The sequence below is a fragment of the Dasypus novemcinctus genome, chromosome 27 (assembly GCF_030445035.2).
Source record: "Dasypus novemcinctus isolate mDasNov1 chromosome 27, mDasNov1.1.hap2, whole genome shotgun sequence".
Taxonomy (NCBI): Eukaryota; Metazoa; Chordata; class Mammalia; order Cingulata; family Dasypodidae; genus Dasypus; species Dasypus novemcinctus.
Window position 1 is genome coordinate 628246 of NC_080699.1, and position 26138 is coordinate 654383.

The 26138-nt window shown below is 39.1% G+C and overlaps 3 protein-coding genes, 1 long non-coding RNA gene and 9 other non-coding genes across 28 annotated transcripts in view; 3 read left to right on the top strand and 10 right to left on the bottom strand.

Annotated features, from left to right (window-relative positions):
- The window catches only part of CEP295 (centrosomal protein 295), a 54209-nt gene extending 48235 nt beyond the window's left edge, over window positions 1–5974 (top strand). For 8 of the 11 annotated variants that reach the window (XM_071212293.1, XM_071212297.1, XM_058289353.2 and 5 more), the window contains 8 exons: window positions 753–901; window positions 1513–1690; window positions 2376–3022; window positions 4395–4529; window positions 5250–5346; window positions 5449–5589; window positions 5675–5787; window positions 5866–5974. In XM_071212293.1, coding sequence (XP_071068394.1) covers window positions 753–901; window positions 1513–1690; window positions 2376–3022; window positions 4395–4529; window positions 5250–5346; window positions 5449–5589; window positions 5675–5787; window positions 5866–5904 — 1499 coding nt within the window. In that variant the 3' untranslated portion in view covers window positions 5905–5974. The remainder of the gene's footprint in view (window positions 1–752; window positions 902–1512; window positions 1691–2375; window positions 3023–4394; window positions 4530–5249; window positions 5347–5448; window positions 5590–5674; window positions 5788–5865) is intronic. The other 3 variants (XR_011647602.1, XR_011647604.1, XR_011647603.1) reach the window with 2 other exon arrangements.
- Window positions 5905–13895, bottom strand: TAF1D (TATA-box binding protein associated factor, RNA polymerase I subunit D; the record flags this gene model as incomplete). The annotated part of the gene is made up of 13 exons (XM_071212276.1): window positions 5905–6051; window positions 6289–6323; window positions 6724–6816; window positions 8216–8273; window positions 8761–8787; window positions 9005–9050; window positions 9872–9907; window positions 10794–10954; window positions 11258–11318; window positions 11597–11772; window positions 12610–12979; window positions 13413–13488; window positions 13877–13895. Coding segments are annotated over 6 exons (843 nt in total), but the record flags the coding sequence as incomplete, so codon positions are not given.
- Window positions 6127–6259, bottom strand: LOC111759721 (small nucleolar RNA SNORA25). Its single transcript, XR_002793620.1, has one exon. It is a non-coding gene; the product is annotated as a small nucleolar RNA SNORA25 (small nucleolar RNA).
- On the bottom strand, window positions 6562–6682 carry LOC111759713 (small nucleolar RNA SNORA32). Its single transcript, XR_002793612.1, has one exon. It is a non-coding gene; the product is annotated as a small nucleolar RNA SNORA32 (small nucleolar RNA).
- Window positions 7076–7148, bottom strand: LOC111759712 (small nucleolar RNA Z40). Its single transcript, XR_002793611.1, has one exon. It is a non-coding gene; the product is annotated as a small nucleolar RNA Z40 (small nucleolar RNA).
- LOC111759722 (small nucleolar RNA SNORA1) lies at window positions 7995–8125 on the bottom strand. The gene has a single exon (XR_002793621.1). It is a non-coding gene; the product is annotated as a small nucleolar RNA SNORA1 (small nucleolar RNA).
- Window positions 8338–8476, bottom strand: LOC111759719 (small nucleolar RNA SNORA8). The gene has a single exon (XR_002793619.1). It is a non-coding gene; the product is annotated as a small nucleolar RNA SNORA8 (small nucleolar RNA).
- Window positions 8889–8958, bottom strand: LOC111759718 (small nucleolar RNA SNORD5). Its single transcript, XR_002793618.1, has one exon. It is a non-coding gene; the product is annotated as a small nucleolar RNA SNORD5 (small nucleolar RNA).
- LOC111759714 (small nucleolar RNA SNORA18) lies at window positions 9103–9231 on the bottom strand. Its single transcript, XR_002793614.1, has one exon. It is a non-coding gene; the product is annotated as a small nucleolar RNA SNORA18 (small nucleolar RNA).
- On the bottom strand, window positions 10077–10205 carry LOC111759717 (small nucleolar RNA SNORA40). Its single transcript, XR_002793617.1, has one exon. It is a non-coding gene; the product is annotated as a small nucleolar RNA SNORA40 (small nucleolar RNA).
- An 856-nt stretch (window positions 13896–14751) lies between the features above and the next one.
- The window catches only part of C27H11orf54 (chromosome 27 C11orf54 homolog), a 31256-nt gene continuing 19869 nt past the window's right edge, over window positions 14752–26138 (top strand). For 2 of the 4 annotated variants that reach the window (XM_004475533.4, XM_071212300.1), the window contains exon 1: window positions 14752–14856. The gene's annotated coding sequence lies outside the window, so the exon portion shown is untranslated. Of the gene's footprint in view, window positions 14865–26138 lie in introns of all 4 variants that reach the window. The other 2 variants (XM_071212301.1, XM_004475534.5) reach the window with 2 other exon arrangements.
- The window catches only part of LOC131276320 (uncharacterized), a 37207-nt gene continuing 28166 nt past the window's right edge, over window positions 17098–26138 (bottom strand). The window contains exons 2-4 of one of the 3 annotated variants that reach the window (XR_011647605.1): window positions 20929–21068; window positions 19751–19830; window positions 17098–17420 (exon numbers count right to left, since the gene is read on the bottom strand). This is a non-coding gene — a long non-coding RNA (uncharacterized lncRNA). Of the gene's footprint in view, window positions 17421–18954; window positions 19661–19750; window positions 19831–20928; window positions 21069–26138 lie in introns of those variants that run through there. The other 2 variants (XR_009183816.2, XR_011647606.1) reach the window with 2 other exon arrangements.
- Window positions 18446–18579, top strand: LOC111759723 (small nucleolar RNA SNORA1). Its single transcript, XR_002793622.1, has one exon. It is a non-coding gene; the product is annotated as a small nucleolar RNA SNORA1 (small nucleolar RNA).

Genomic DNA, 26138 nt, shown 5'->3' on the forward strand with positions numbered 1-26138 from the left:
GGAAAGCACTGGGGGCATGTAAGAAGAGAGGAGATCTGGTGTGCACAAGCCTGAAGAGCTTGCAGCTGAAGTTACCTAGCAGATCTTTCTTTTCCATTGTGATGTTAGCTGTGAAGGCTGGGATGGTAGTGCTCAGATTGAGAAAAAGAGCTTAGAGTTCCAGTTTGACCTTTACTAGCTGGGAGACCATGGTCAGGTTATTCTCCAAGCTATGAAAGAGTACGTTGGAGATTAAAGGAGAAAGTGCGCAATGCCTGCCCCATGTGACACTCAATGTAATGAGGTTTTTTTGTTTTTAAATCATTGATCCTGAAGTGAGCTAAATGAGAATGACAAAACTCAAAACAATGATCAGATTTGGTCTCCTTACTCCTAATTAATCTCATAAGGCTTTGGGGCTAGTAGAAATGGAAATTTATATTTGTTAAAGTTTTGGTCACTACAAGTATCTATTTTTTTTTTTTTTTTTTTTTGTACTTTTCAAATCATTAATTTGAAAGCATCTGCTGATAATGAAAAAAATGTAAGTAATTTTGTTGAATTAGAGTTACCCAAAAATGATCTTTTCTGTGCTTGTTCTTAGTACTAGCTTTATTTTAAAATTTAAAAATTATCTTGGGAGGGAGTGGATATAGCTCGGTGGTTGGCCACCTGCTTCACATGTATGAGGTCCTGGGTTCACTCTCTGGTACCTCCTAAAAATAATAATAAAGTAAAATAATTAAATAAATTTATCTTTTCTTTTCTCTAAGTTCCAACAGTTGACCTTGACTTTCCAGAATTGGAACACACTTTTCCAAATTTTCATCGTCAGCTCTTTAAACCCTTAGAACCACATCCGGACTCTGATTTATCGTCATCATCCTCTGGTATTTCTCAAGAGAACCCAGACATTTCCAAGGTATATTAAAATTCACTGCAGTGAATTTCCAAGAATGGTTTTGAGTCATTTTTTGTATTAGAACAATGGTTCTTAACCTTGGCTACCTCTTAGTATCATGTGAAAAGCTTTCAAAAATTCCTTAACGCAGACTATACCCCAGAATCTTTGGGTGTGCTCAGGTATTAGGATTTTTTAAAAAGCTCCTGAAGTGATTTCTGCATTAGAATTTTGTCTTAACAGTCTTAGGTAGTGGCTGTGACCCTTGAAAGTCTTGAGATTGTTTTGTTAGTTTTAATTGAGTGGTAGAGTTTTTTTATGTTTGTTTTCACTTTAATGAAATTAACCTTTAAACAGGTGAAGTAAGTGTTATTTGCAAAATTTTAAAGTCTCTTCCTCCACATAGCTCTGCTCATCAAAAAATGATCCTGTCCTGTGGTGAACTCTTACCTAATTTACAATTTGTTTTTTGTCTAATCTGAAGAAAAAGATGCCTCTCCTCTTGACTAAAAAGGATGAATTGGATTTGAATGAGCAAGTTTTTCTTGTAATGTAAGGTGGTGATGAAGGAAGAATAATAATAAAGGAACATAGTGCTTATTGATTCAGCCTTTCCCTGCTGTTTTTCTCAGAGCTCAAATTCTTCATCTGAAAGCCACCATGCTGCTCTGTCCTCTCGAAGCACAGTCTCTTCTACAGCTCTGAGGAGGACCAGCTCACATTCTTTTCTAAAAGCAGACCTGAACCAGCAACTTGACCCTAACTCAGTTGGTGCTGCAGCTCAGAGTTTTGCTACAAAAAATATTGAGGGTATGTATTAAGTTAGAAAATGTTAAAACCTGATACTTTTTTGTGGTTCTTTATATCCATTTTCCTTGAAAAGTATATCTTGCAGCTTACTTTTGTCTTTACCCCTGTCCATACCTCTGTCACCAGTATTACAAGTTGTTTCTTCAATTGTGTATGTTTATTTAAACATATATATGTAACAAAATATATGCTTCGTTTCCATTTTTTATAATACCAAATTCTGTATTCCTCAATTTCTCTATCCCAACTTACCCAGTAAAAGTGATCACTTAATGTTTAAGTAGCCTTTAAAACTTTTTGAACTGATACATATAGATTTACGAAATACAGATACATTTTTTAGTCAAAAGTCCTGTTATTAAATCAACACTTCTCTTATGGGGGGAAAAGTCCTCATGGTGTCTAATAGTCATGTTGTCTTTATTAAATCGTATCAGAATAAGGAGAAAATAAATTGTGTGAGCTATAGAGTTATTTGAAAACTGTCTTTGAGTTTCATAATCATCTTTATACACATCAGTTTTCACTCCTAAAATTGTAGGAAGTAACTGGACTATAAACATTTTAGTGTATAGCTCTTAAGAGGTATTTATTTGCAATTTAGTAAAAAAACTAGTCTAAAGTTTTTATCTGTAGTCAAATTATATAATAATGATTAACTGAGTTTTTAAACTTTTTGATGCAGGATGTGAACAACCTTTTCAACAGCTTCTGCCAGGATTTTCTTCACAGGAGAGGAGCCAGCATCCTGATCTACCAAGTATTTTTAGCATTGAAGCAAGAGATCCTTCCCAAGGCATGGAAAATCAGAACTACTCCTCTGAACAGAGTGAAATATTACAAATTAAGAAAAAAGGTGTTCATTTCCAGCCCTCTGTAGAAAATTTGCCAAGTTCAGTTTTCAGTTCATCTGATGAGGCTCATGTATTTGATCAGTTAAATGTACAACATAGCACTCCATGTTGTTCTACCTCCAGTGATTGCTCAATGAAAGAACAACTAGAAAGCAGAAAAGAAAGACAGTGCTTTGAAGAACTATTAGAAAAAGGGGTTGACACAAGGTTAGAGCGTCAAGGATTTATTAAAGATGATAACAACAGAAGCTGTAGGGTTTTAGGCGTGAATCCTACAGAGGAAACCGACTCTCAGTTATGGGTGAGAACAGTGGAGATGGGAACACCACAGTCATTAACTATGCAGAATGAAAACTATTTTGAGAATTCAGCTAAAACTGAAACTCCAGAAATCTTAAGAAATCCCTCTCCACTGGCACCATCAGAGTGCTTTGTAAGTTCTGGATCATTGTCAATACAGAGCTCTATTCCAGTTTGGGTAAGTGGAGTCTAAATGGTAAGATTTTCCTGATTAATCAGAAAGGTTGTTTTGAAGCAGAATTCATGAGAAGTAACAAGAGTTTCTCATTAATACTTCCATCTGTGGCATTCAAGCTTGACATCATTGGAACCCTCCAATGAAATGAAACTCCAAAGGATAGGTGACATTCGAGACATTTTTACAAAAGATCCTTCCTCCCAACTCAGAGAACCTTTTCTGGGTTCCCTGAGAAATGATAGTTTGGCCAGTTTCAACACTTTAAGTTTGAAAAACTTTATTGCGCTGCACTGAATTAATCTATAGTTAGAATAATTGTAAGTAGACTATAATCTTGTTTCAACCCCAATCAAATGGACATGGTTTTTACCTTCTGATATTATGTACAGTAAGTTTAATTATCCTTTCACAGATAAGTATATTATTATAGATTGAAAACAAAGCACTGTTTTGGCTGCTTGTGGTTTTTGGAAATGTTTTTAATTGTTGCCCATTGTTTAAAGATATTTCCTTTGAAAAATAAAAAATCAGGGCCTGCAGTGGTCCACATTTGGCTGTAATCAAGTAGCAGCTGCTTTAGCCACAGGGTATGTCCTCTGTCACCTCCACATCCTCTGGTTAGGCTACATGTAAAATATATCTGCCTGGTCCTACAAATTTGGGTTTGTAAATCCTTGCATTAGATGTTTGTGGACATTTACCACACTGTTTCACCATATCCACATAATGCTCTTCAATAATTTCTGTTATCATTTTGAGGTACCAGAGCTAGGGATTGAACTTGGACCTTGTATGAGGGAAGCTGGTGCTCAACCACTGAACATACCGGCTCACTACCTGGGACCTCCTACACAGGAAGAAGCAGGCGCTCAAACTACTGAGTTTTTTTTTTTAAGGAGGTACTGGGATTGAACCTGGTACCTCATATGCGCAAAGCAGGTGCTCAGTCCCACCTGCTTCACTCCAATAGTTTTTAAAAGGGTGGGGGGAGGCAGATAAATATTGGATATGTTAGTCTTTGCAACTTCCTACAAGGTACATTATATGTTGCTATGGGAGCTTGTTATTCCAATTGCAATCTTGAGGTGGCTTTTCTTGAGAAGTCTTCTGCTTTAAAGCCTTATTTATCCCACTCAGTTTTTTCCTTTAATTTTCCTTCAGTTTTAACTAACTGCTATTTTTCTCAAGTGATGTAACATACGAGAGTGGGCAATAAGGCCCTTTAGGTCAAAATTAAGAACTCTTTTGGAAAAGATGCAGTACTATAAAAGTACGATTACCTTACAAAATACCGTATCCACCAACACAAACATCTTTTTGAAATTTTTAGGCTAATTTCTGACATGTTTTGCTTTTTAATTTTATTACACAGGAGACAGCGTCTGGCCATGGTATAATGGAAGAACCAGAACTTACTTTTAGCAATAGTGATATAAGTGTTGCAGAAACAGATTTTGAAAGCTTAACCCTAGAAGAAAAGAGAGAATATAAGGCGAAAAGTTTTCAGGTAATTTGATAGTTCTTATATAGCAAAGAATTAGGAAAACAAAACGGTAGTCATGACATTTTTCCTTATAAAATCCACATTAGAATTGCCTATGATATGAATGTAGTAAACTATAAGGAAGGGTTGTATGCTCACTGGGGAGGAAAGGAAAAGCCATCTGAAAGCATCATTTTGTAGGCAATGTGTAGTTTATGATGCTAATAGGTATCACGAAAAACCTAAGTTATGAGAGGAAAAAATGGTGCTCTAGAAGGAAATTCAGCCCAGCTGTGTATTTCCTATAAAGCTATTTTAAGACTTCATCTGGAAGAAAAAAGTGTTCCTAATTATACTAGCCTAAGGGAAACCTGCTATAAATTCTAGTTTAGCCAGGAATCTGGTTTAGCATCATCTTTTTCAGAAAGTCAAGTATATACTTATATCTTTCAATACCTGTACTGTCATACTATGCACGTTTTAATCCTCGACCAAATTTAATGTCCTCCCCAACACCAAGCTGGAATGTGCTTAGGCAAAGTCACAATTGTCATTGTCAAAACTAAATTCAAGTAAAAGTGTAATGAAGTTCAAGTATTGCTTATATTGGCGTGGACTGTTAATAGCCCTGTATAGTGGGCTGGCTTGCATAGTATGACGAGAATCAAATCAAGAGCAGGACTTGGGAATGACAGATTTCGCTTGCTGTACATGTACACACAAAGATCTGTGGTTTGCTCTTAGGTGGGTGAATTTCTGCCTCTTGTACCAGAAACTGAAACCTCAGACAGTCCGGCCATCTCAGAGAATTCAGGGACGATGGGCCCACCACAGCCTGCAGGTAGGCACTGGGAGCCTGGCACGTAGCGACCCAAGTGGGGGTGGCTTCAGTCGTTCCCTACCAGGCTGGAACTTAACCAAGTACGGGAAATTTTTCCTACAGAGACACTGGTGCCAAAGTGCACAGTAATACCAGGCAGTTTGCAAGAAGCATTCTTAATAAGGAAGAAACCATTTATTACAAAATCTTCCCAGAGGCAAAAGGAAATAAAGAATAAAGTACGTGTTTCTGAAAATTCTCCAGGTAAGCAATTTCTAGTTAATGGATGTATTCATTTTTTAACAGGAAGTTGAGATAATTTAGAATTTATTGAATGGTCTTATCACAGGTTCACCTGTAAGTCACCTGAGGCGGGTTGCAAGTAGAGTGTGTCTTCCTGAAGACAGAAAAACACAAGAAGCTTATGCCCAAAATAGAGCAAGGGCAAAAGAATTTCATAAGGTATGAGGTCCAGCTACATGTAGAGCGAATGTAATTACAAGCCTGAAACAGTTGCTAAATGTCTTATTTCCTCCACAGAAAACACTAGAGAAACTTCGAGCCAAAAATGCATTCTGATTTCCTACAGTGTAAAAAGTATTTTTATTATGTGTAGCAAATTAAGTTAATAAATCTTTAATTTACAGAATATGTGGTCATTCCACTGCTTAATTATCAAAACCAACTTAATTCCTCTGAAGCTTGAAACAAGATCTTCAAGATAGCCTAGAAAAGAAAAAAATTAGCCAGTGGTTAACTTTGACCATTTGTTCACATCATCAATGTGAAGTTTTGGCTACATTGTGTATCTCCCTCAGGAAAAGAAACAAAGCACTATCATCGAGTGTCTGTCATCCTATGGAGAACCTCTATCTTTGGTCACAGCGTTAAGAGCTCCTGGTTTAAGTCCCACAAGCCCTCTTTGAAATGACCTATGAAATGTCTTTCCCATTTTCTACCTACCTCTTGAAAGAATCCAAAGCTGCTTCCAGTCAGCCCTACACAATAACAAGAGTATAAAAGTTATATCCAGGAATGGGTTCTGGAGCCAGCTTCCTTCTCTGAGCTCTACTATATAACACTGGTTAATAACCTAGATTATTTGGATTATCCATGTAGAGCACGTTTGTATGTAGCCCTGTCTTATACTAATAGCCTTAAATAGCATGTAATTTCCATTATTTCTATCGATCAGTGCTGATACAAGCAATGTTTTGAAAATAAAACAAGGAAATAGAATGTTCCCAACAGGCTGAAGGCTAGCAAGGTAGCAAAAGAAAGCCCAGTGGGGAGTTTTTTTTATGGTCAACTCCACAGCAAATCAGAAACTGCATTCTAAAAGCCTTGGTAATGACCAGCATATTCTGATAAATAATTTGGTAAAGTAAGAGCAATTACTTGTCCTAATTCTTTTAGATGGGCTTCTTTTCATCTCCACTTGTGTGTGGACAAACTGATGTATGCTTCATTCAGAAACACCCCACCTATTTACTGTAAAAAAGAGGATTATATGTAAAGTTCCAAGTTATCTCAAAATCCACTGAAAAGTTATCACAGTATTTTTCTCTCTTAAATAACTTCAAGCATATGTTTTAGAGTAAATCTCTGGAATTTTTATAATTAAGGCTGAACAACTCCACTTCCATTCACATCTGAACCAACATAACTGAGTTTTTATGATTACTCTGAAACATGCTAATTTCAAAAAAATTTTCTAACATTTTAAAACACAGCCTAATTTAATGTGGATGGATGTTCAGAAAGGCTGCTTTCATTCAGCCCATTCAGAGCAGTTGAACATTTTGCCCATCATCATAACATCATATATTACTGATAAGTAAACACATGGCAGTATTTTTAACATCTATTATTAAGTAGTGCTAATACAACAGCTTTGGTACTAAAACCTACAACTAATGCTATTACAGCTTTTCCTGCAAAATACCTATAATGGCTTCATGAAGGAATACATTAATCATTTAACCTAGTATACACCTCCTTTGATGCAATTTTATTACCATATCGCTGTTAACTCTACCCCATAAGTTATTGTGTTTTTCCCTATTTATAGCAATGCTAAGGGTGAATAATGGGGATGGGGTAGGGTATGGGATTCTTTTCTTTTGGACTAAGGAAAAACATTAAAAATTTACTGAGAGAATGACTGCACAATTTTGTGATATAAGTGAGAGCCAGTGAATGTACACTGGGTAGGATGTTCAAGGCATGGGACTGTGTAACACAGCGAACCTTGTGATGGAAGATGGACTATAGTTAACTGTTCATAGTTCATGAGTATTTTCTAATGAACTATGACAAATGTACAATACCAATACATAATAATAGGGGGAATAAGGAAAAAATACACAAAATGTATGCTATGGACCATAGTTAGTGGTAATTGATCATGTTCTTTCATAATCTGTAACAAATGTTGCAAATCAAAGTTAAGGTGTTGGTGGACGGGTGCTGTATGGAAATTCACTCCACGTTATTGTAAGCACACAACTTCTCAAAAGAAAATTCCAAAAAAGTTACTAAAATTCTTGGATCCGGATTTCTTCAAGTTACTCACTTTAGGTCCCTAGAAAGAGTACTTTCATATTTTGGCAAATGATCTAAAATGCTAACATCCGTTTTTTTAACTTGTGACCTTAGCAAAAAAATAAAAATGTTACAGGTCTCATTGTCACCACTGCAATAAATTTACTGTGATGGAAGCATAACCTGTCTCAATTTAGCCACATTTATCAATTTTGGACACCATGATAAACTGTGCCCATGCTCAAGGAATGAGGCTATATAAAAATTACTCTTAAGCTTATTACTTAATTATGCAAAATGGATCTTTACCTGTATGAGGTTCTCCTGTTTTGATAGCAATACTAACCTTAGAATAATAAATTGGTGGATCTGCATGGTTCAAAATTTTGGACAACCTAGAAAAACTGAAGAATTTATTCTTATTGATGATTATAACCAATCTGAACAGTACTGAAAAAACTACGGAAATACTGTATCAATAGAAATACCAGGTTTAACATGCACAAAGCCAAGAAAACCAACGATGCCAGATACTGAATTTCTATAGCACTGTCTTTTGAACTCCCCAGCAGGAAAAAAATGCTGAGTGCAGATACCATGCAGTGCAATTATAATTGTACTCTAATTCTCCCTACTTCCCAACATCTGCAGTGTTACTAATATCCAAGTCTGCTTACGGGATAAATCATGTGAAAATCATCTTGAATAAGGTATAGTGCAGTATGAATGCTTCTTCTTTCATTCCACATACAAACTATATATACAGTATTTTTGCCATTCTTTATCCTTAAAATACTTAATCCTTAAACCAGTAATAGAATTCTGTACTCAGGATTTTCAAGACTGTTGAATCCTTGCTAGTTTTCATAGTAATTAGAATATCCCACTTACCTCATCACGACTTTATCTTATTCACTCCTAGGGAGATAATGCCAAACAAGATTTAGAAACACTCCAAAGTGTCAAAAATTGCTATATAAATGAAACCTAAATAAATATATGTATTTTTAGCTATATTCAGCTGTCAGAATTAAGCTTTCGTTCATCTGTATCAGACAGCAGTTGAACAGTTAAATTCATCATCTGAATTGTAACCACACCCTAAAAGATTACAATGTCACCATTCAGAGCTTACCTGTTACCACATCCAAGATGAGTAGACCTGTGAGATACGCCAGCACCTACAGGATTTTTTAAAAATTAACTATTAGATCTTTCATACTTTTAGCAAATATCTGTCTTGTAGTTCCTTCTCACAGATCTAATAAATAGTTCTGTGAGTAAAGCTGAACCACAACATTCCTCTGTGAGGCGTTTCCAACGATGTGGGTCTACAGAGACCCCATCGGGATAGACCTCAGCCATATGCTCAAAATGGACCTGAACCTAATTCCACAAACCACGTTATCTTATGAAGGAGCCTTGTAAAATAACTGGGCTGCTTAGAAACCAGAGTATATACACTAGATAAAAATATATGAAATAACATAGCATGGGTCCTGTGGGTGAAACCCAAGCAAGCCAGGTATAAACTGAGATAATACTCTTTACCCACAATTGTCTGCAATATAGTATGATTGCTTTCTATGAAATTACCAAATTGCAGAAAGATTAGTTGAACTGAATTCCTTCTCAGAATCTAACTAAACAAACTGACATCTGTAGTCATTTAAGTCTACATTAAATCCCTTTCAATTTAGATTACGCATTAATTCAAAAAATGTTTCTTTCCATATGCTACAAGTGAGAATATCCAAGTTTCTGATTCTTGCTCTAGTTCCTCATTAGTACTTAAGACTGCTTTGGGACCCTATTTCCTGGAATTCTCCAGAGCTCTCATGTAAAATGAAGCTGGCCCCTTGTACAACTGTATTACCAGATTCATTTCCTAAAACCAGTGTTGTAAATGGAAAACATTAAAGTACTCGCAAATGTCTAAAAAATTAAACCAATAAAGGTTTATTTAACAATGTACATTCAAGCCATGTGAAATGTGACATACCTGGAAAACTCCAAGCATAAGGTCCTCAAGAAAAGTCTGGAAAAAAAAGGTCCATTTTGATGTTTTTGTTAACATTAAAATGGAATTACAAGTTGACATAGCTATGATTTCCCTATGAGCTAATGTTTTTCCATTATTTTACAGTCCTATAAGTAAGGTTTATGGTTATCAATTCCCCAAACCTTATGTTCTCCTAGGCATCATTTATGTCCCTTCTTATCTGTATCAAAACTCATACTGAACAATGAGTTCTGGGTTGCGAAAGAGGACTTATTCTTTGCACCTGTCTATCTGGTCTTTGTCTACAAATCAGACAAAAACAAACTCAAGTGCCATTGTAAAATGGATATATAAGGCAGGGTGTGAAGGTATATAACGGCAAACTAATGATAGTCGTATTTGATAGTATAGGTTGCTGAAACTGCAAGTAACCCTCTCAGTTAACTAGGAAGAACAGCAGTACTAGTTACAGTACTCACCACTGCATCCTCAAGATGTTATGTTTGAATAAAGGTAGGATTAAAAGGAAAGTGGTTATTTGCTGGTCATTAGCTCCTAATTTTATCTCTGACTTTGGATTTTAAAAATCTTAGTTCATTCATTGAATGCTAACGTGATGTCTGCTAGGCCCATCTGAACTGAACAAGCATCAGCAAAAGGAGGACCTTCCCTTGCATATTTTACCAAATGATTATTTCTTATACATATAAATGTATATAATTTCTTTAAATGTTTTACAATTCAGAACAAGATGTGAGAGAAACTCACAATGAAGCTGTGTAATCACAATCTTATTCTGAGCTTTTAAATTTTCCCCTTTGAAGATTCATGGTTAATTTCATCAGCAGCAGACAATCCACATATCTTTATATATCTTTATATTTGTTCTTTCTTTGATAAGCTATTACCTTGTTTGACTTACATTCCTATTTCCATATCAGGTCATTCTGATGTTTTTTTCCAATGTCTTTTGGCCTTTGAAGTTCTTTTCCTAGACAAAGCAGTGGCTTCATTATTTTCACCTTGTTCGATGTAAACATTCATGTTTGGTAATTCTGAACTTACTATGAAACAATTCTCCTCCTGTATAAAAATATAATACTAATTAAAACTTTCAGTAACCTTGAGACTAAGTACAGATATTTTAAAAGTCCAAATTAACTTGTTCAAATCCTACTAACAATACAAATTATAACTTAAGATTAGAATTGAAAAAACCAGATATCTCATTATCAAGTATCCAAGAAACTAATGATTATTTTTATTCCAGCACTTTATCGAGCCTTTCAAAAAATAAGTCAATTTCTATGAAAAACTACTGGATAAAATTATTCCTGAACCAGTACATGGCCTCCCCACTTATAAAACTGGATAAAAATAGCTTACCACCAATTTGACATCACATTCATCACCATGTTCAAGATGTATCATGTCCTCATCCTCTGCTCTGTTAACATTAAATTGCTATCTTTTAACTGGTTATATGCTGACACAACATAAAACACAACACTAATCAAGGAGGAAAATATCCTTAGTTAACACTCCAAAACTGATGTCTTATGTGCCATGTAGTACCCCAACCGTATAACCCAAACAGCAATTTTATCTGTTATAACTACTAAATCAAAATATACAAATAGATGCCCATTAGTATTAAAATCTAAATACAGATTTGAGAGAAGTTATCACTCAATAACCTCAAGTTATTTTACTCATTCAACTTACACTGATTCTTCAATAGGAGAAATGGATCCATCATCATCCAAGTATTTATATCTACGACTATCAAGATCTTCTTTTTCTAAATCTTCCCCAACATTCATTTGTTTCAAGGATTCCTTGAGATGGTATTCATACTTCAGTTTCTCAATATAGTTGAAAAATCCTCTTGCAATCGCTTGCTATAAAATAAACCAAGAACACTTTAGATATCATTACCAGATTTGTACTTTTTTCATACCCAAGCAAATCTCTATGCTCAAAAGGAGCCCACCAAGAAATCAAAATTTGTGGTGAGTCATGTTGACACTGTCCTTTAGAAATGGGGAACCTTAGACTTTCTTTTGTACATTTTCCTGTTTTTATGTCTAATAACAAGTTTGTCCTATGTGGACCAAGCATATAAATCAAATGCTGGTTGAAGGAATTCACTAATCATACTTCAGGAACACAATGGTCTCTAATCAACAAAACAGTTATAAAATCTCCAGTGATACCAAGAAAAAATTGAAACAGGTCTTTCCTGAGAAATACTGTTATTCATCCTTTGAAATGAATTATACAATTTATCAAAGGAATTACAAGCTAATTTAAACAATCATTCAATAAGTATTTTAAAGCCTACTTCTAGGTATTAGGATGTGTTTCTGGCAATTGTTGGATACAGCTAAACAGGCCATAAAAAACTGTGTTCCAAAAGCCATGAACATGAAAGAGAAGCATGGGTTAGAATTTGCTTTGTGAGCTTCAGGGATAGTATTAAATGATTGAGGGACTGCACAAAATACAACCCTGGGACACCACTTTGCTATAAAAGTTTCAGATCATTCAGGGAAGCTCAGGTGAAGGATGTGGGTGGACTTATAGGTGGAAGGAAGAGAGCATAACAGGTAGCAGTCTGGATAAATAGTTGAAGGTTGAACAAGTTCCAGGCCTATCTTTGAATGAAATTCTAAAAGTAGTTAAATCATTTCAGACTCAAACTTAAGTTGTGTCCATACATTAAAGTACTGACTCACCTCAAAGGTTAAAATTTTTCTCCAAGGTAATGGTTTTCTCCCATTCTCTGATTCTAAAAATGGGAACCCAGGTCCTCTCTCTCGAAGTTGTTTTTTGCCTATTTCTGAACTTCTCATGTTTCTTCTTCCTTTTGGTCTTCCCTTTGGTCTTCCTGTTGGCTTGTATTTCCTCTTCCTCCTTTTACGTTTCTTTTTCTTAAATCTTTCAAAAATAGCTTTTAAAGTCAATGGTCTTGGTTCCAAAGAGGAATCGCTTGAGGAGTCTCTAGCCTGGGTTCTTTCATGTGACTCAGCAAATTTCCTCCTCTTGGGTATGGAAGGAACACACTGAGTTTTAAATAAGCTGCTACCAGATGAATCTGAGAGATCACTACAAAAACGGGGGACAGGGGATGGATATATCATTACTGAGTGCTTACTGCTGTCATTAGAATGGTAAGCACTGAATTCTGATTGCCCCACCTAAAATATCCCAAAACCTATTTTTCATGGCACTTTTAAGCTCTATAAAGCCTGTCTTGATTATTGGTACAGGCCCTTCTAAAATCAGTGTAGCACAGAAGAAAAATAACAAATTCTGATTCAACCTCAGATAGGTACTAAATTTCTTTTTATATATATACTTAAGTCAGGATCCTTTATTATATTGGAATATCTAATTTTCAAGCCAGACCCCTTGCTGTTGTCTCTTTTCTTGACATAAATTTAGCCAAGACACTGTGTCCTCCTTTTTAAATATCACCATACTGCTGCAACTGATTGTCCAGTAACAAACCTCCAGTTGTTGGCATAAACAGACTTACTTTTGATTTTCTATTTCCATAGTAGTAGCCGTTGTGTTGTAGTCAAGAGAATCCATTCCTGAGTTACAGCAAGTATCTAAATAATGGAGTACACTATGTTGTCAGGTTATACCATTAACTGGATAAGCACTTAATACTGACCCACCTACTAGTAACAACTAGTTTCACGAAGAGCCATACAGTAATGTTCAGATACCCATACAGTACATGTGCAACTAGAGGCCATTTTCAAGACCAGATAGGAATTCCTAGGGGAAAAACTTAAATACAAAGCCAAAAGGAAGATCATTAGGTATACCTGAGGCCCCAGTATAGCCAAAAATAGCCATCACCATCTGTATCCAAAGCACTGTCTCCTTCACACTCATACTGGACTCTTCTCAGTAACTGAACACTTCCTTCGCAAAGACACTATGATTTTATCTCCTACGAAAACACAAAACTTTCGGCAGTTAAATACTCACCTTCGCTATTGGAGCCCCATATACAGTGTCACTTTTCTTCCACTCATCAGTTGTTCTACCCGAACATGTTTCGTAATCGCTAAATGAGTAGATGAAATAAGTCCTGGGATAACAACAAAAGGTTTCAAATATATTATTTGTAAATATGCCTAACAGTAATTCTACAAATTGTATCCAATGGAACCTGGACCTTGACCGCATTCCTGGAGTTAAATTAAAAATTAATATTAAAATGAAATGAGTGCTCTCACAAATGACTTGCAAACACTGTTAAAAAGCATTCCTACTTAGATCTCACTTTCTTAACGTTATGCTTTTTTTAAAGGCAAGAGAAAATAAGCTATATCTCTTCAACCATTTACTAGCTGGGGCCCTGTGCGAGGTCTCTCCGGGAAATTCTAACCTCATCCAAGGAAAATGGAGCCAATCATGATGTGCCCGGACTCAGCAATATTAATTCACAAAGCGCTTAACATTCTGGCAAAAACATCCCGGACACAACGCACCCCGCCCTCACGTGGCAGCAGCACCCCGTGGCCGCGGTCCCAGCCCGGGAGTCCTCCACCCTCAAGGCCTGACTGCCCAGGCTGCTCCTACCGGTCAACGCCGAGGCCAGGACGGGACCCCTGGGACCCGCGCCCTCCCGGCCTGGCCGATGCGCTGCAGGCCCAGGTCGGGCACAGCCTCCCGCCCGCAGGCCCCCGGCTCCCGCCCCGCGCCCCGCGCACACGACCCACCCGCCTCCACAGCGCGGAGGAAAAGGAGGGCGCGCGCTCGCGACGCCGCTATTACCGGCGCCGAAATCTCGCGATCGCGCCTCAGCCCCAGAAGGCAGCGCGGGGAGGAGGCGGCGGCCCGCGCCATTTTGGCCGCCGGGGGCGGGGGTGCGGCCCGCGGAGGCGGAGCCCGGCGCGCCCGCAGAGGGGCGGGGTTCACTGAGGGCCGGAGGGCCGGCGGCGAGGGCTCGGCTCTCGGACGTGGTGAGCGGGTGAAGACGGGGTGCGCGGTCTCGGGGGCGGCGCGGGTGGGAACTGCGGGGAGAAACCCGTCCCTCGCTCGCTGCCGGCGGCGTCGCCCTTGCGGAGCTGGTGTCCGGCTTGGTCTGCGCGCGCCTCGCTTGCTCTCCCGTGGGAGTCGAGGTTGGCAGAGGGCTTGCATCCTTTTTTAGCGGTTTTTGTCCTGATATACCTACTTAAGCTTTCAAAAATCTGTTCTTTGTTAAAATATTGGAAAGGAGTCTGACTCAAGCGTGTAACCTTTCTCCTACAGCCGTTCCCCCTCCCTGAGAGGGGAAACGCCGAGCACCTTTGGACTCGCTGCCGCTCTTGGCGCTGAGGTCTGCTTCCCGGAGTGGGGAACGCGGTGCCCCCTCCCCGCCCCCCGCGGTTTCCTGGTCTTGATCTTACCAAACAGTCAAACTAGTTGAGTTTTGGTGGAGTGTGTGTTTTTTTTGTTTGTTTATTTTTCCAAAAGTGATTTAAAGAAGCATGAGCCAGTTTTAGTTTTCCACTTTCTGGTCTTCTGCATCATGATAAGCCAGTGAAGCTACCTAGTCTTCACTTTTATCAGTCATCTCAGGATTGGAAAGGACCTTGAAAGCAATTTGGGCTCTTTACCCAACTTTACTCCAAATATGAAACACCTCCTGGATAAAAAGGCTGATGCTGCAGGCAGCCCCGGGGAGTCAGGGGAAGAAGGGTAGCCCCCGGACGGTGGCCACGGTCTTACCACCGCAGTCAGGGGCAGGCCAGGCGAGGTCATTTGAGAGGCCCCGAGCAAAATGAAAACGCCGGGTCTCTTGTTCAAAAAGCAGGAAAATAGTGCCGTCAAAGGTACTAAAACGTAAACTTTTAACTTCCGTACTCTGTCGTGGTGTCTTTTTATTTGCTACTTAATGTCATTCTAAGTAAAGAAAAATAGTGTAAGATATTAGCATGAATTTTACCATTTACACTCCTTTTGCTCAATGCCGGATTTAAATACAAATATAAAAAACATTTGGCTCATATGTAGAACCCCTGAAATTGCACAATTAGTATTTTGTAGCTTATATAAGAATATGTATTTCATTCTTAGTAGAACAGTTGAAAGACTTTCACCTCTTGATAAGTGCACTCTACCTACAAACACTCTGGAAGCCGATGAATTGGAGTCTTGCTGATCTTCCACACTTCCTGGGTCCACCAGTGTTAGAAGTTTGCAATAATTAACAAGCTGTAGCTCAGTTTCCCTTGATATGCACTGGGGAAAGACTAACCCCATCCCCCATAAGCCTCTGTGTCAGAGGGCATGCACTTCCCCACAGGTTAAACGAAGAAACCACCTAGAGATGAGAGTAAAGGGAAATGGAAACCCTCCCTGCCTGCATCAGAGGGAGATAAAGAAATCTTTTAATCCCTCCAGGTCAAAGAAACATCTGCTCCTGCAGCATTCCAAGAAAACATACCCTAACCCACTGTCCTCTAGCCATATCAGGGAAAACGTTCACCTCTAGGACTTCCTGTTGATCCCTGCACCTCATTCGGACCCTCAACCCCTTTCCACCAACTATCATTTCCCTGTCTAAAAACGTTCTGTGTAAACTCAAATACCCCCCTTCCAGGAGTGGGCTAAAGTCTCTCTTTAGCTGAAGTCTGTTCTTCAGGCCCCCTCCATTGGGAGAGCTTCTCAATAAAATCTGTGTCTGTGGTCATATCGGTCTCCATGTCCCAGTAAGCACCGTTTTTCTCCACCAACCAGAATCTGTGCTAATGGAGGATTACTAAAGCTTTATGCAAGTGAGGTGGCATGGAGTGGTGGTGGACATGCATATTGTACGTTTCTCCTCTGCTGCTGTGCATGCTCTGTGGTCCCATAAGACTTCACTTGAGACACACAATATCAAAGATAAAATTAAGATTTTCAATATGGTAACTTGATAGCATTAAACCAAGAGCCTTTCTGAGTGTGTGACCCTATGTAACCGCACACTCTCGAAGTATCTCTGTCCAGCACCATTATCTGGCACATCATAGTTCAGTAAATAATTGAGGCTGAACTAGTAGTACCCACTGTATGCTAGGTATTTGGAATACTGCCGTGACACAGCCCTGTCTTCAAAGAGACCCCAAACTGGGGGGAAGAGACAGAAAACAAATAGATAATCTGTTACAACCCAACTCCTGAAGGGCATGAGTTGGGGTGAGCACAAGACCGTAGAACACACATAGCATTGAGTCAGACATAAGCTTTATATGGCCTTTGGACAGGAGAGTGACTCCAGTGGCAGAGGTCCAGAGAATAAAGATAGTGCTCTGCAAAGAGATGGAAAAATGAGGGGTGACAGAGGGTTTCAGAAAAAGACATTCCGTAAGGTATGAGAACAGATTTCCTGCTAGGTTCTGTGAACACATACGGGGTTTGATGACGTTATCGCAGGAACCGCTCTGAGGAGATTATACATGCTTTCCCTTCTGGAAAGCCCTGGGTCCCACATGATCTTATGTATACTTCAGGTGCTGTAGGATCAGTCCATACCATGGGTTCTTAACCAGGCATCTGTGAGCTTGAATGGAAATCAAAAAAACCATTATTCTTGTGGGGACATGTTGGTGCAGATGTGATATATTAATTAAGTAATATACAGTATAGTGTGGACTTAGTAAGGGTTCTGTGGTTTTCACCTGTCTGGCAAAGGGATCCATGGAACAGAAAAGGTTTCAGAACTCCTGCTCTATACAAATGCTTCCTTATTTTGAACTGAAATGTGCTGTTCTTTTACCAGTATATATTCCTTTACCTTCAGCCTTGTCTAATGTGATGAAATCTGGCTCTGTGGTGAACTAGATCTTGTTTTTAATTCTGTTTCTGCTATTTACGAGCTGAGTGATCTTGGATAAGTAATATATCCTCTCTGGCCTATTTTCTCTTGTAAAATGAGAATAGCACCTACCTGTCAAAGCGTGAGAGGTTTTGAGAGAATGTAAAGTGTACATATAATAAATGGTTGATTTGTTATACTGCTTTGAAGAGTTCTCTCTGCAGTGCCACTTATTCATCTGCCTCCTTTTTCTGTTCTTCCCTAGACACTTTTTCTGGGGCATTAATTCCCACCAATAGAATCAATTGGGAAAATAAATGTTTGTATACACCTGGCCCAAGGTATACTCCTGGAATCTCTGTGAGTTTATTTTAGAACCTTTCTAACCACCCTGTCTCTCACGACTCCAACTCTCACCTCCTCCCACCACATATGCATACACATACAACCACACTGTCTTCTGTGCTAATATTACCTGCTAGAAGTTATACTTTCCTAAGCTGTAAAAAGAAGTAAAACAAAATAGAGTTACTATGGCTAAAAGATTTAAAATGAAGTTGGAAAGTCATTCTGGAGATCACTCTTACACAGATCTCAGCCATATGGCACCCGAAGTATGCAAAGTCTCAAGCAACGATGTTCCTCAAAACCCTAAGTACAGGGAGTGGGTGTAGCTCTGTGGTTGATTGCCTGCCTCCTATGAGGTCCTGGGTTCAATCTCCAGTACCTCCTAAAAGAACAAACAAACCTAATACCTCCTAGAACCATTCAGCCTCATTCCATATGAGAGTGGCCACAGTTGTTCATGGCATCTGGAATTGCTAATGTGGCTAAATTGAGCCACAAGTTATGCCTCCATTATGGTAAATTTAGTGCAGTGTTGACAATGAGACCTGTAACTTTTTTTTTTTTTGCCAGAGACATGAGTGAAAAATGGATATAACAAGACTTCAATATTAAAAGGGTTAAAGGCTAATACATTTTAGATCATTTGCCAAAATACAAATGTGCTCTTTCGAGGGACCTATAGTGAGTAATTTAAAGAACTTAGTTTCCAAGAATTCTAGTAAATAGGTGGGGAATTTCTGAAGTATATATATCAGTATGTCCATACACAAGTAGAGATGAAAAGAAGCTCATCGAAAAGAATTGTGACAAGTCTGAGTAACAACAGTTGTGGATTATTTTTAAAACAGATATCTTGAAGATAAATCTTATTTCAAGCTTCAGAGGAACTAAGCCTACTTTGATAATGAAAGAATGGAATAATCACAACATGTTGAATTCCTTAAATAAAAATGTATTGACTTATACTACACATAATAAAGATTACTCTTTACAGTGTTGAAAATCAGAATGTATTTTGGCTCAAAGTTTCTTGAGTGTTTTCTGTGGAGGAAATAAAACAAATTTAGCAATTAAGAAAAAAAATCTACAGAAATATGGACACCATAAGCAAACCACAAGATAAAGAACTCCTTAAATTATCAAACCCAAAGGATATTTGGAGTGCCCAGAATACCCACTAAACACAAATAATTTATGTAATCATTTTCTTTATTTTTTTTAAGATTTATTTATTTCTCTGCCCTCCTCCCCTGTTGTCTGCTCTGTGTCCTTTTGCTGTGTGTTCTTCTGCATCCCCTTGTATCATCAGGTGGCACTGGAAATCTGCATCTCTTTTTTTGCATCATCTTGCTGCATCATCTTTGTGTGTGTGGTGCCACTCCTGGGTGGGCTGCACTTTTTTTCATGCAGGGCAGCTCTCCTTGCAGGGCACACACCTTGTGCGTGGGGGCACCCCTACACGGGGGTGCCCCTGCGTGGCACAGCACTCCTTGCGCACAGCAGCACTGCACGTGGACTAGCTTACCACACGGGTCAGGAGGCCCTGGGGATCAAACCCTGGACCCTCCATGTGGTAGATGGACGCTCTATCAGTTGAGCCATGTCTGCTTCCCATCATTTTCTTTAAAAACCCTCACCTGGAAGGCCCAAGACAAAATTTGGGTTGCTACCTAAATTCATGCTCCCCTCATTGCAATTCTAAGACCCCAAATAAATGCCTTTGTTACCTTGTGGCTCAGTTTGTTATTTCTTAGTTTGTTATTTCTTGGGTGTAGTCTTGCAGGGTGGACTTTCCGTCTCTGTTTTGCTAACAAAACAAAAGAAAACCAACAAACTTGACCCTCTTTTAAAGATAGTGAAGGGCATACAATTAGGATTATATTTGAATTTTAACTTGAGTCATCATTCCTACTGCAAGCGGAAATATCTGAAGTAGTTTCATTATCCTCATGATAAATGAAAGTGCTACTTAAGATAGTCATCAGACCCAACTGTAATCATTGTTCAGATTTGGAGGTGTTCATAGTTAAGATACTACTTGCCTGGCTGCCTGATAAAGAAAACTGATAAAATGTTAACATTTGGAAAGTCAGGATAAAGAATATATAGGCATTCTTTGCATTACAGGAATTATTTGTATGTATTTTCCATCAATCTGAAATTATTTCAAAATAAAAAGTCCTATTCCTGAACCATTGCAGATCATTCAATTCAAAAGTATATTTAAGATAATGAAGGTAAGATCATATATAGACTTGGGGTCCATTATCTTTTATTTGGGAAGCCATTGTATTCATATTAAATAATTAAATGACAATAAAAGCTGGTCTTTGATGAAGTACTAAAGCAAAGGTCAAGTCCCAAATATATGCATGTTTGTAGAGGATGTGTTTTCTAAAATTATCATAAAAACTAGAAGCCTAGTTTCTAGAAAACCTGTGAATCTTTGGGAAATTTAAAAAATGGGGAGGGGGAGTTTATAAGTAATACTCAAGGTAAGCCTTTTCACTTGCTAAGTTAAGAATGTTAAAACCAAAGTTCATTCAATTTAATGAGAAAGTCCATTAACAATTTAAGGGCAATCCAACCTTGCCCTTAGAAATGCCGTTTTCCTCTTTGTGATTGACCTACAGTGAGATTCCCTACCTACTTCATGTTACTTGTGGGTTGGTTGGTTGTTTTTGGCCTTAACTTTATTTACCCTCTGTTTGTATACATCATTGCCTGAATACTTGGGGTAAAATAGTAATTTCTGTGTATGTATACTTACTTATGTAATCTACTTAACAAGTATTTTTAAAATATGAAAATTACAATTTGTAATAATTGAAGGTTAAAACTGCTAACCCAAAAGTACATGTTTATTTATGAATGAAGGTAAAATTTTGAAATTTCAAAAGTTAACCATTTGTAGAAGTTTCCTTTTCTCTGAGTAATTTAAATTTTCTTATGTAAAAGTGATAGTCCAAGGGAGTTGATGTGGCTCAAACAGTTGAGCAGCTTCCTCCCACATGGGAGGTCCCAGGTTCCTGTTCCAGATGCCTCCTAAAGAAAACAGACAATGAGCAGACAATAAATAAAAACAAATGAGCAAAAACAATGAGCAAAACAGACAAGCCAACTCGGGAGCAAAAAAAAAAGTGAGTCTGCTAAACTTTAATTTTTAGCCAAAATGTCAAATATAGAGTAGAACGCACAGATGGTCTATTTTAGAAATATTTGAAGTCTTATACTGTTATCTGTAACATTTATAAATAATAGTTCATAAATTTCAATCAGTATCTTTAACTTCAGGACCTAAATGCCTTAAACCAACTCATTAAGAAACTACATGGTCTCAAAGGTATGACTAAAGAAAATGAATCATATATGATCTTTGGTTTGGAGTTTCCCTTTTCAGTTTACTTTAAATATCAGCCATTTAAAATATCTTTATTAAAAGAGGTTAACTTGTGCATTTCTCAGTTATAAAATCAACTGCTAGAAAAAGTGCTTGCCTTTATGTGAGGGCAGAAACTTAACTGTTGTTTTTGTTGTTGTTGTTAAAGATTTATTTATTTCCTCTCTCTCCCCTCTTATCTGCTCTCAGTGTCCATTCACTGTGCTTCTGTGGCTGCTTGTCTTCTCTTTAGGTAGCACTGGGAACCAATCTTGGAACCTTCTAGAGTGGGAGAGTGGCACTCAATCTCTGTACTACCTCAGATCCCTGGTCTGCTGTGTCTCTTGTCTCTCCTCTGTGTCTCTTTGTTGTGTCATCTTGCTGCGCCAGCTCTCCACTCGGACCAGCTCTCTGCTCAGGCCAGCTTGCCACATGGGCCAGCTATCCTGCGTGGGGCAGCACTCCGCGGGGTCAGCGCTCTATGTGAGTCAGCTCTCCGCTAAAACCAGCCAGCTTGCCTTCACCAGCAGGTCTTGGAAATCGAACCCTGGACCTGTCATATGGTAGGCAGAAGCCCAATTGCTTGAGCCATATCTGCTTCCCTTAAATGTCCTTTTGCTTTTCTTGTTTGAGCTGTTTTCTTAATGGCTGCCCCTTTTATATAACATGTTTATATAAAAAACAATCTAGTTTATATATTAATACCAGCTTAGTTTCAGTAGTATACAAAAACTTTGTCCCCTCCCTGACCTTTGTGCCATTATTATTCAAATTACATCTTTTTTTTTTTTTTATTTATTTTTTTATCCCCCCCCCAGTTGTCTGCTCTCTGTGTCCATTTGCTACGTGTTCTTCTGGGACCACTTCTATCCTTATCAGCGGCACCGGGAATCTGTGTTTCTTTTTGTTGCATCATCTTGTGTCAGCTCTCCGTGTGGGTGGAGCCATTCTGGGGCAGGCTGCACTTTCTTTCGTGCTGGGCAGCTCTCCTTATGGGGCTCACTCCTTGAGTGTGGGGCTCCCCTACATGGGGGGACACCCCTTCATGGCACGGCACTCCTTGTGCGCATCAGCACTGCGCGTGGGCCAGTTCCACACGGGTCAAGGAGGCCTGAGGTTTGAACCGTGGGCCTCCCATGTGGTAGGCGGATGCCCTATCCATTGGGCCAAGTCCGCTTCCCAAATTACATCTTTATATTTTATAAGTCCATCAGCAGTTTTAGAATTATTGTTTTATGCAGTTGTCCTTTTATTTTTGCTCATCTGTTGTTTTTTTGTTAGTTGTCTGCTGATTGATTTTTAATATCTGCTCATTGTTTTTCTTCAATGTCTGCTCGTTGTTTGCCTTTCTTCTTTAGGAGACACCAGAGGCTGAAACCAGGACCTCTCATATGGGAGGCAGGCTCCCAACTGCCTGGGCCACATCTACTCCCCGCAGTTATCTTTTAAATCAGAAGAAAAGAGTTAGAAACGAAAGTATTTTATACTGGCTTTTATTTTTATCTATGTAGTTACCTTTACAGGTGCTTTTTGTTTTTTCATGTGCATTTAAGTTAGTATATAGTGTACTTTCATTTCAGCATGAGGACTCTCTTTAGTATTTTTTTATAGAGCAGATCTGCTAAAAACAAGTTCAGTTTTTATCTGGAAATGTTCTAATTTCTCCCTCATTTTTGAAGGGTAGTTCTACTAGATACAGAGTTCTTGGTTGGCAGTCCATTTCTCCCAACATCGCACTGCCTTTCTGGCCTCCTGGCTTCTGATGAGAAGGCAACTATCATTCTTACTGGGGATCCTATGTATATAATGAGTCACTTCTCTCTTTCTCTTTTCAAGATTCTATCTTTATATTTCATCATTTGATTATGATATGTCTAGGTGTGAATATCTTTGAATTTATCTTACTTTGAGTTCGTTGAGCATGGATGTATGGATTAATAATTTAATCAAATTTAGGAAGTTTTTGGCCAGTATTCCTTTAAAATTTTTCTGCCCTCCCCCTCTTCTTCTTCTGGGACTCCCATTATGTATATGTTGGTACATTTGTTGGGGCTCCACAGGTCTCTGAGTGTGACTGTTGGAAGCATTTTGTGGATCCCAGAAAAGATCATGTTCTTGGAGCTAATCCGTTCCCGTGGGTGTGGGACCTTTCGATTGGATTGGATTCATTTGGGGGGGGGGGGAGGGCACTTTGATTGGATTGCTCCAAGGAGGCATGACCCAGGATGTGTCTTGGTCCTCTTGCTGGAGTCCTTTATAAACAGGAGAAACATGCAGAAAGACACAGAAAAAATACAGCAGAAAGAGAGGAGTCCTGAGTGTCTGAAAGAGAGGTCTGGAGGCCAGAGGCTGGGATCAGTGGAGCAGGTATGGAGTGAGGCCCCTGAGAAGCTGACAGAGAGAAGGCCTGGGGGAGAGATGAGTCATACGCCTGATTGCCCACAGCTGAGCTCTGGGAGAAAATAATCCTGGATTAGAAGACAGAGACCCAGACTGGAAAGCTATCATTGTCTTGCCAAAGGGCAGGAGTCTAGGATTGCCAGCAGCTGAACTTTGGTGAGACAGAATCTCTAATGATGCCTTTATTTGGACATTCTCACAGTCTCAAAACTGTAAGCTTTTAACCTAATAAATTCCCATTATAAAAGCCAACCCATTTCTGGTATATTGCTCCCAGCAGCTTGTAGCAAACTAAAACACTGAGATTTGCTTTGTTTTTCTTCATTCTTTTTTCTTTCTCCTCCCCTGATCATCTCAGTTGAACTGTGTTCAAGTTCACTAATTCATCCTTCTGCTAACTCTCAAATTGTCTGTTGGACTCCTCTAGTGAATTTTTCATTTCATTTATTGTAATTTTCCACTTCAGATTTTTTATCTGGCTCTTTATTATAATTTCTGTCTATTTGTTAATATTCTCTATTTGGTGAGACAGCATTCTCATACTTTAATTCTTTACACGATTTCCTTAATTAATTTTTTAAAAGATTTATTTTATTTATTTCTATCCCCTTCCTCATCCCCTGCCCCAGTTGTCTGTTCTCTGTGTCCATTTGCTGTGTGTTCTTCTTTGTCTGTTTCTGTTGTTATCAGTGGCACGGGAATCTGTGTCTCTTTTTATTGCATCATCTTGCTGCGTCAGCTTTCTGTGTGTGTGGCACCATTCCTGGGCAGGATGCACTTTATTTTGTGCTGGGCGGCTCTCCTACAGGGTGCACTCCTTGCGCATGGGGCTCCCCTACACAGGGGGCACCCCTGCATGGCATAGCACTCCTTGAGCACATCAACACTGTGCGTGGGCCAGCTCCACATGGGTCAAGGAGACCTGGGGTTTGAACCGCGGACCTCCCATGTGGTAGATGGACGCCTATCCATTGGGCCAAGTCCACTTCCCGTAGACAATTTCCTTTAGTTCTTTCAACATAAATATTTTTTAAAGATTTATTTTATTTCTCCTCCCCAATCCCCCCATTGTCTACTTTCTGACCATTTGCTGTGTGTTCTTCTGTGTCTGCTTGTATTCTCATTAGGCGGCTCCAGAAACCAATCCTAGGACCTTCTGGAGTGGGAGAGAGGTGATAACCCACTTGTGCCACTTCAACTCCCTGTTTTTGCTACGTTTTCTTATTTTCTCTCCTCTGTGTCTCTTGTGTCATCTTGTTGCACCAGCTCTCAGTGTCGGCCAGCACTCCTGTGCGGGATGGTTTTCCCACACTGGGCGGCATTCCCATTCAGTGGGGCACTCCTGTGTGGAGCAGCATTCCTGCGTGGAGGCATTCCAGCATGGGCCGGCACTCTGTGTGGGCCAGCACTATGCGTGGGCCAGCTCACCCTCACTAGGAGGCCCTGGGTATCAAACCCTGGACCTCCTATATAATAGACGGGTGCCCAGTTGGTTGAGCGACATCTGTTTCCCTGAACATATTTTTAATAGCTGAATTAAAGTATGTGTCTGATAAGTCCAACACCTGGGCTTTTTCAGGGACAGTTTCTTTTGACTGTTCTCTTCCCTGTGAATGGCCCATACTTTCCTGTTTGAGTGTCTTGTAAATTTTTGTTGGAAGCTGTACGTTTAAAATAATGCAGTGCAGCAAGTTTGGAAATAAGAAACCTGCCCCTCCTCCCAAGGTCTTTTGTTATTCATTTGTTTAGTAACTTCACTGTATTTTAATTCTGTAATGTCTGTATGCCCTGTTATGTGTAGTCACTGAGTTCTCTGCTCAGTTGGTTAGAAATTTCTTAAAATGTCTTGAACCAAAAAGTCTTTCACTCTTTGCCTAGGGATCCTCTGTGTGTGTTAGGGTAAGCCTCTAATGTCTGGTAGTTTGCAGTTATGGCTTAGTCTTCACCCCTGCTTGGGCAATTTTTTAGTTTGCTAAGGGCTACCAAGGCAATATACATTGGCCTTTTACAACGGGGATATATTAGTTTAAAAGCTTACAGTTTTGAGTCTGAGAAAAATGTCCAAATCAGGAGATGCTTTTTCTCCCTGAGATGCTCTGGGCAGTCAGGCAAATGGCAAGACACAATAACAGTGTCTTCTAGTCTCTGCCTTCTCCATGGTCTGTTGTGTTCAGCTTCTGGCTGCTGCATCTGCAGCTTTCTCTCTCAACTTCTGTGTCTACAGCCTCCCCTTTCTAGCCAGAGGACCAAGACCTACCTGGGCTATGCCCCAGTGAAGCAAATGGCTCTCAGCTGAACCCAGTCTAATCAAAGGGTTCTATACCTACAGGAATGGA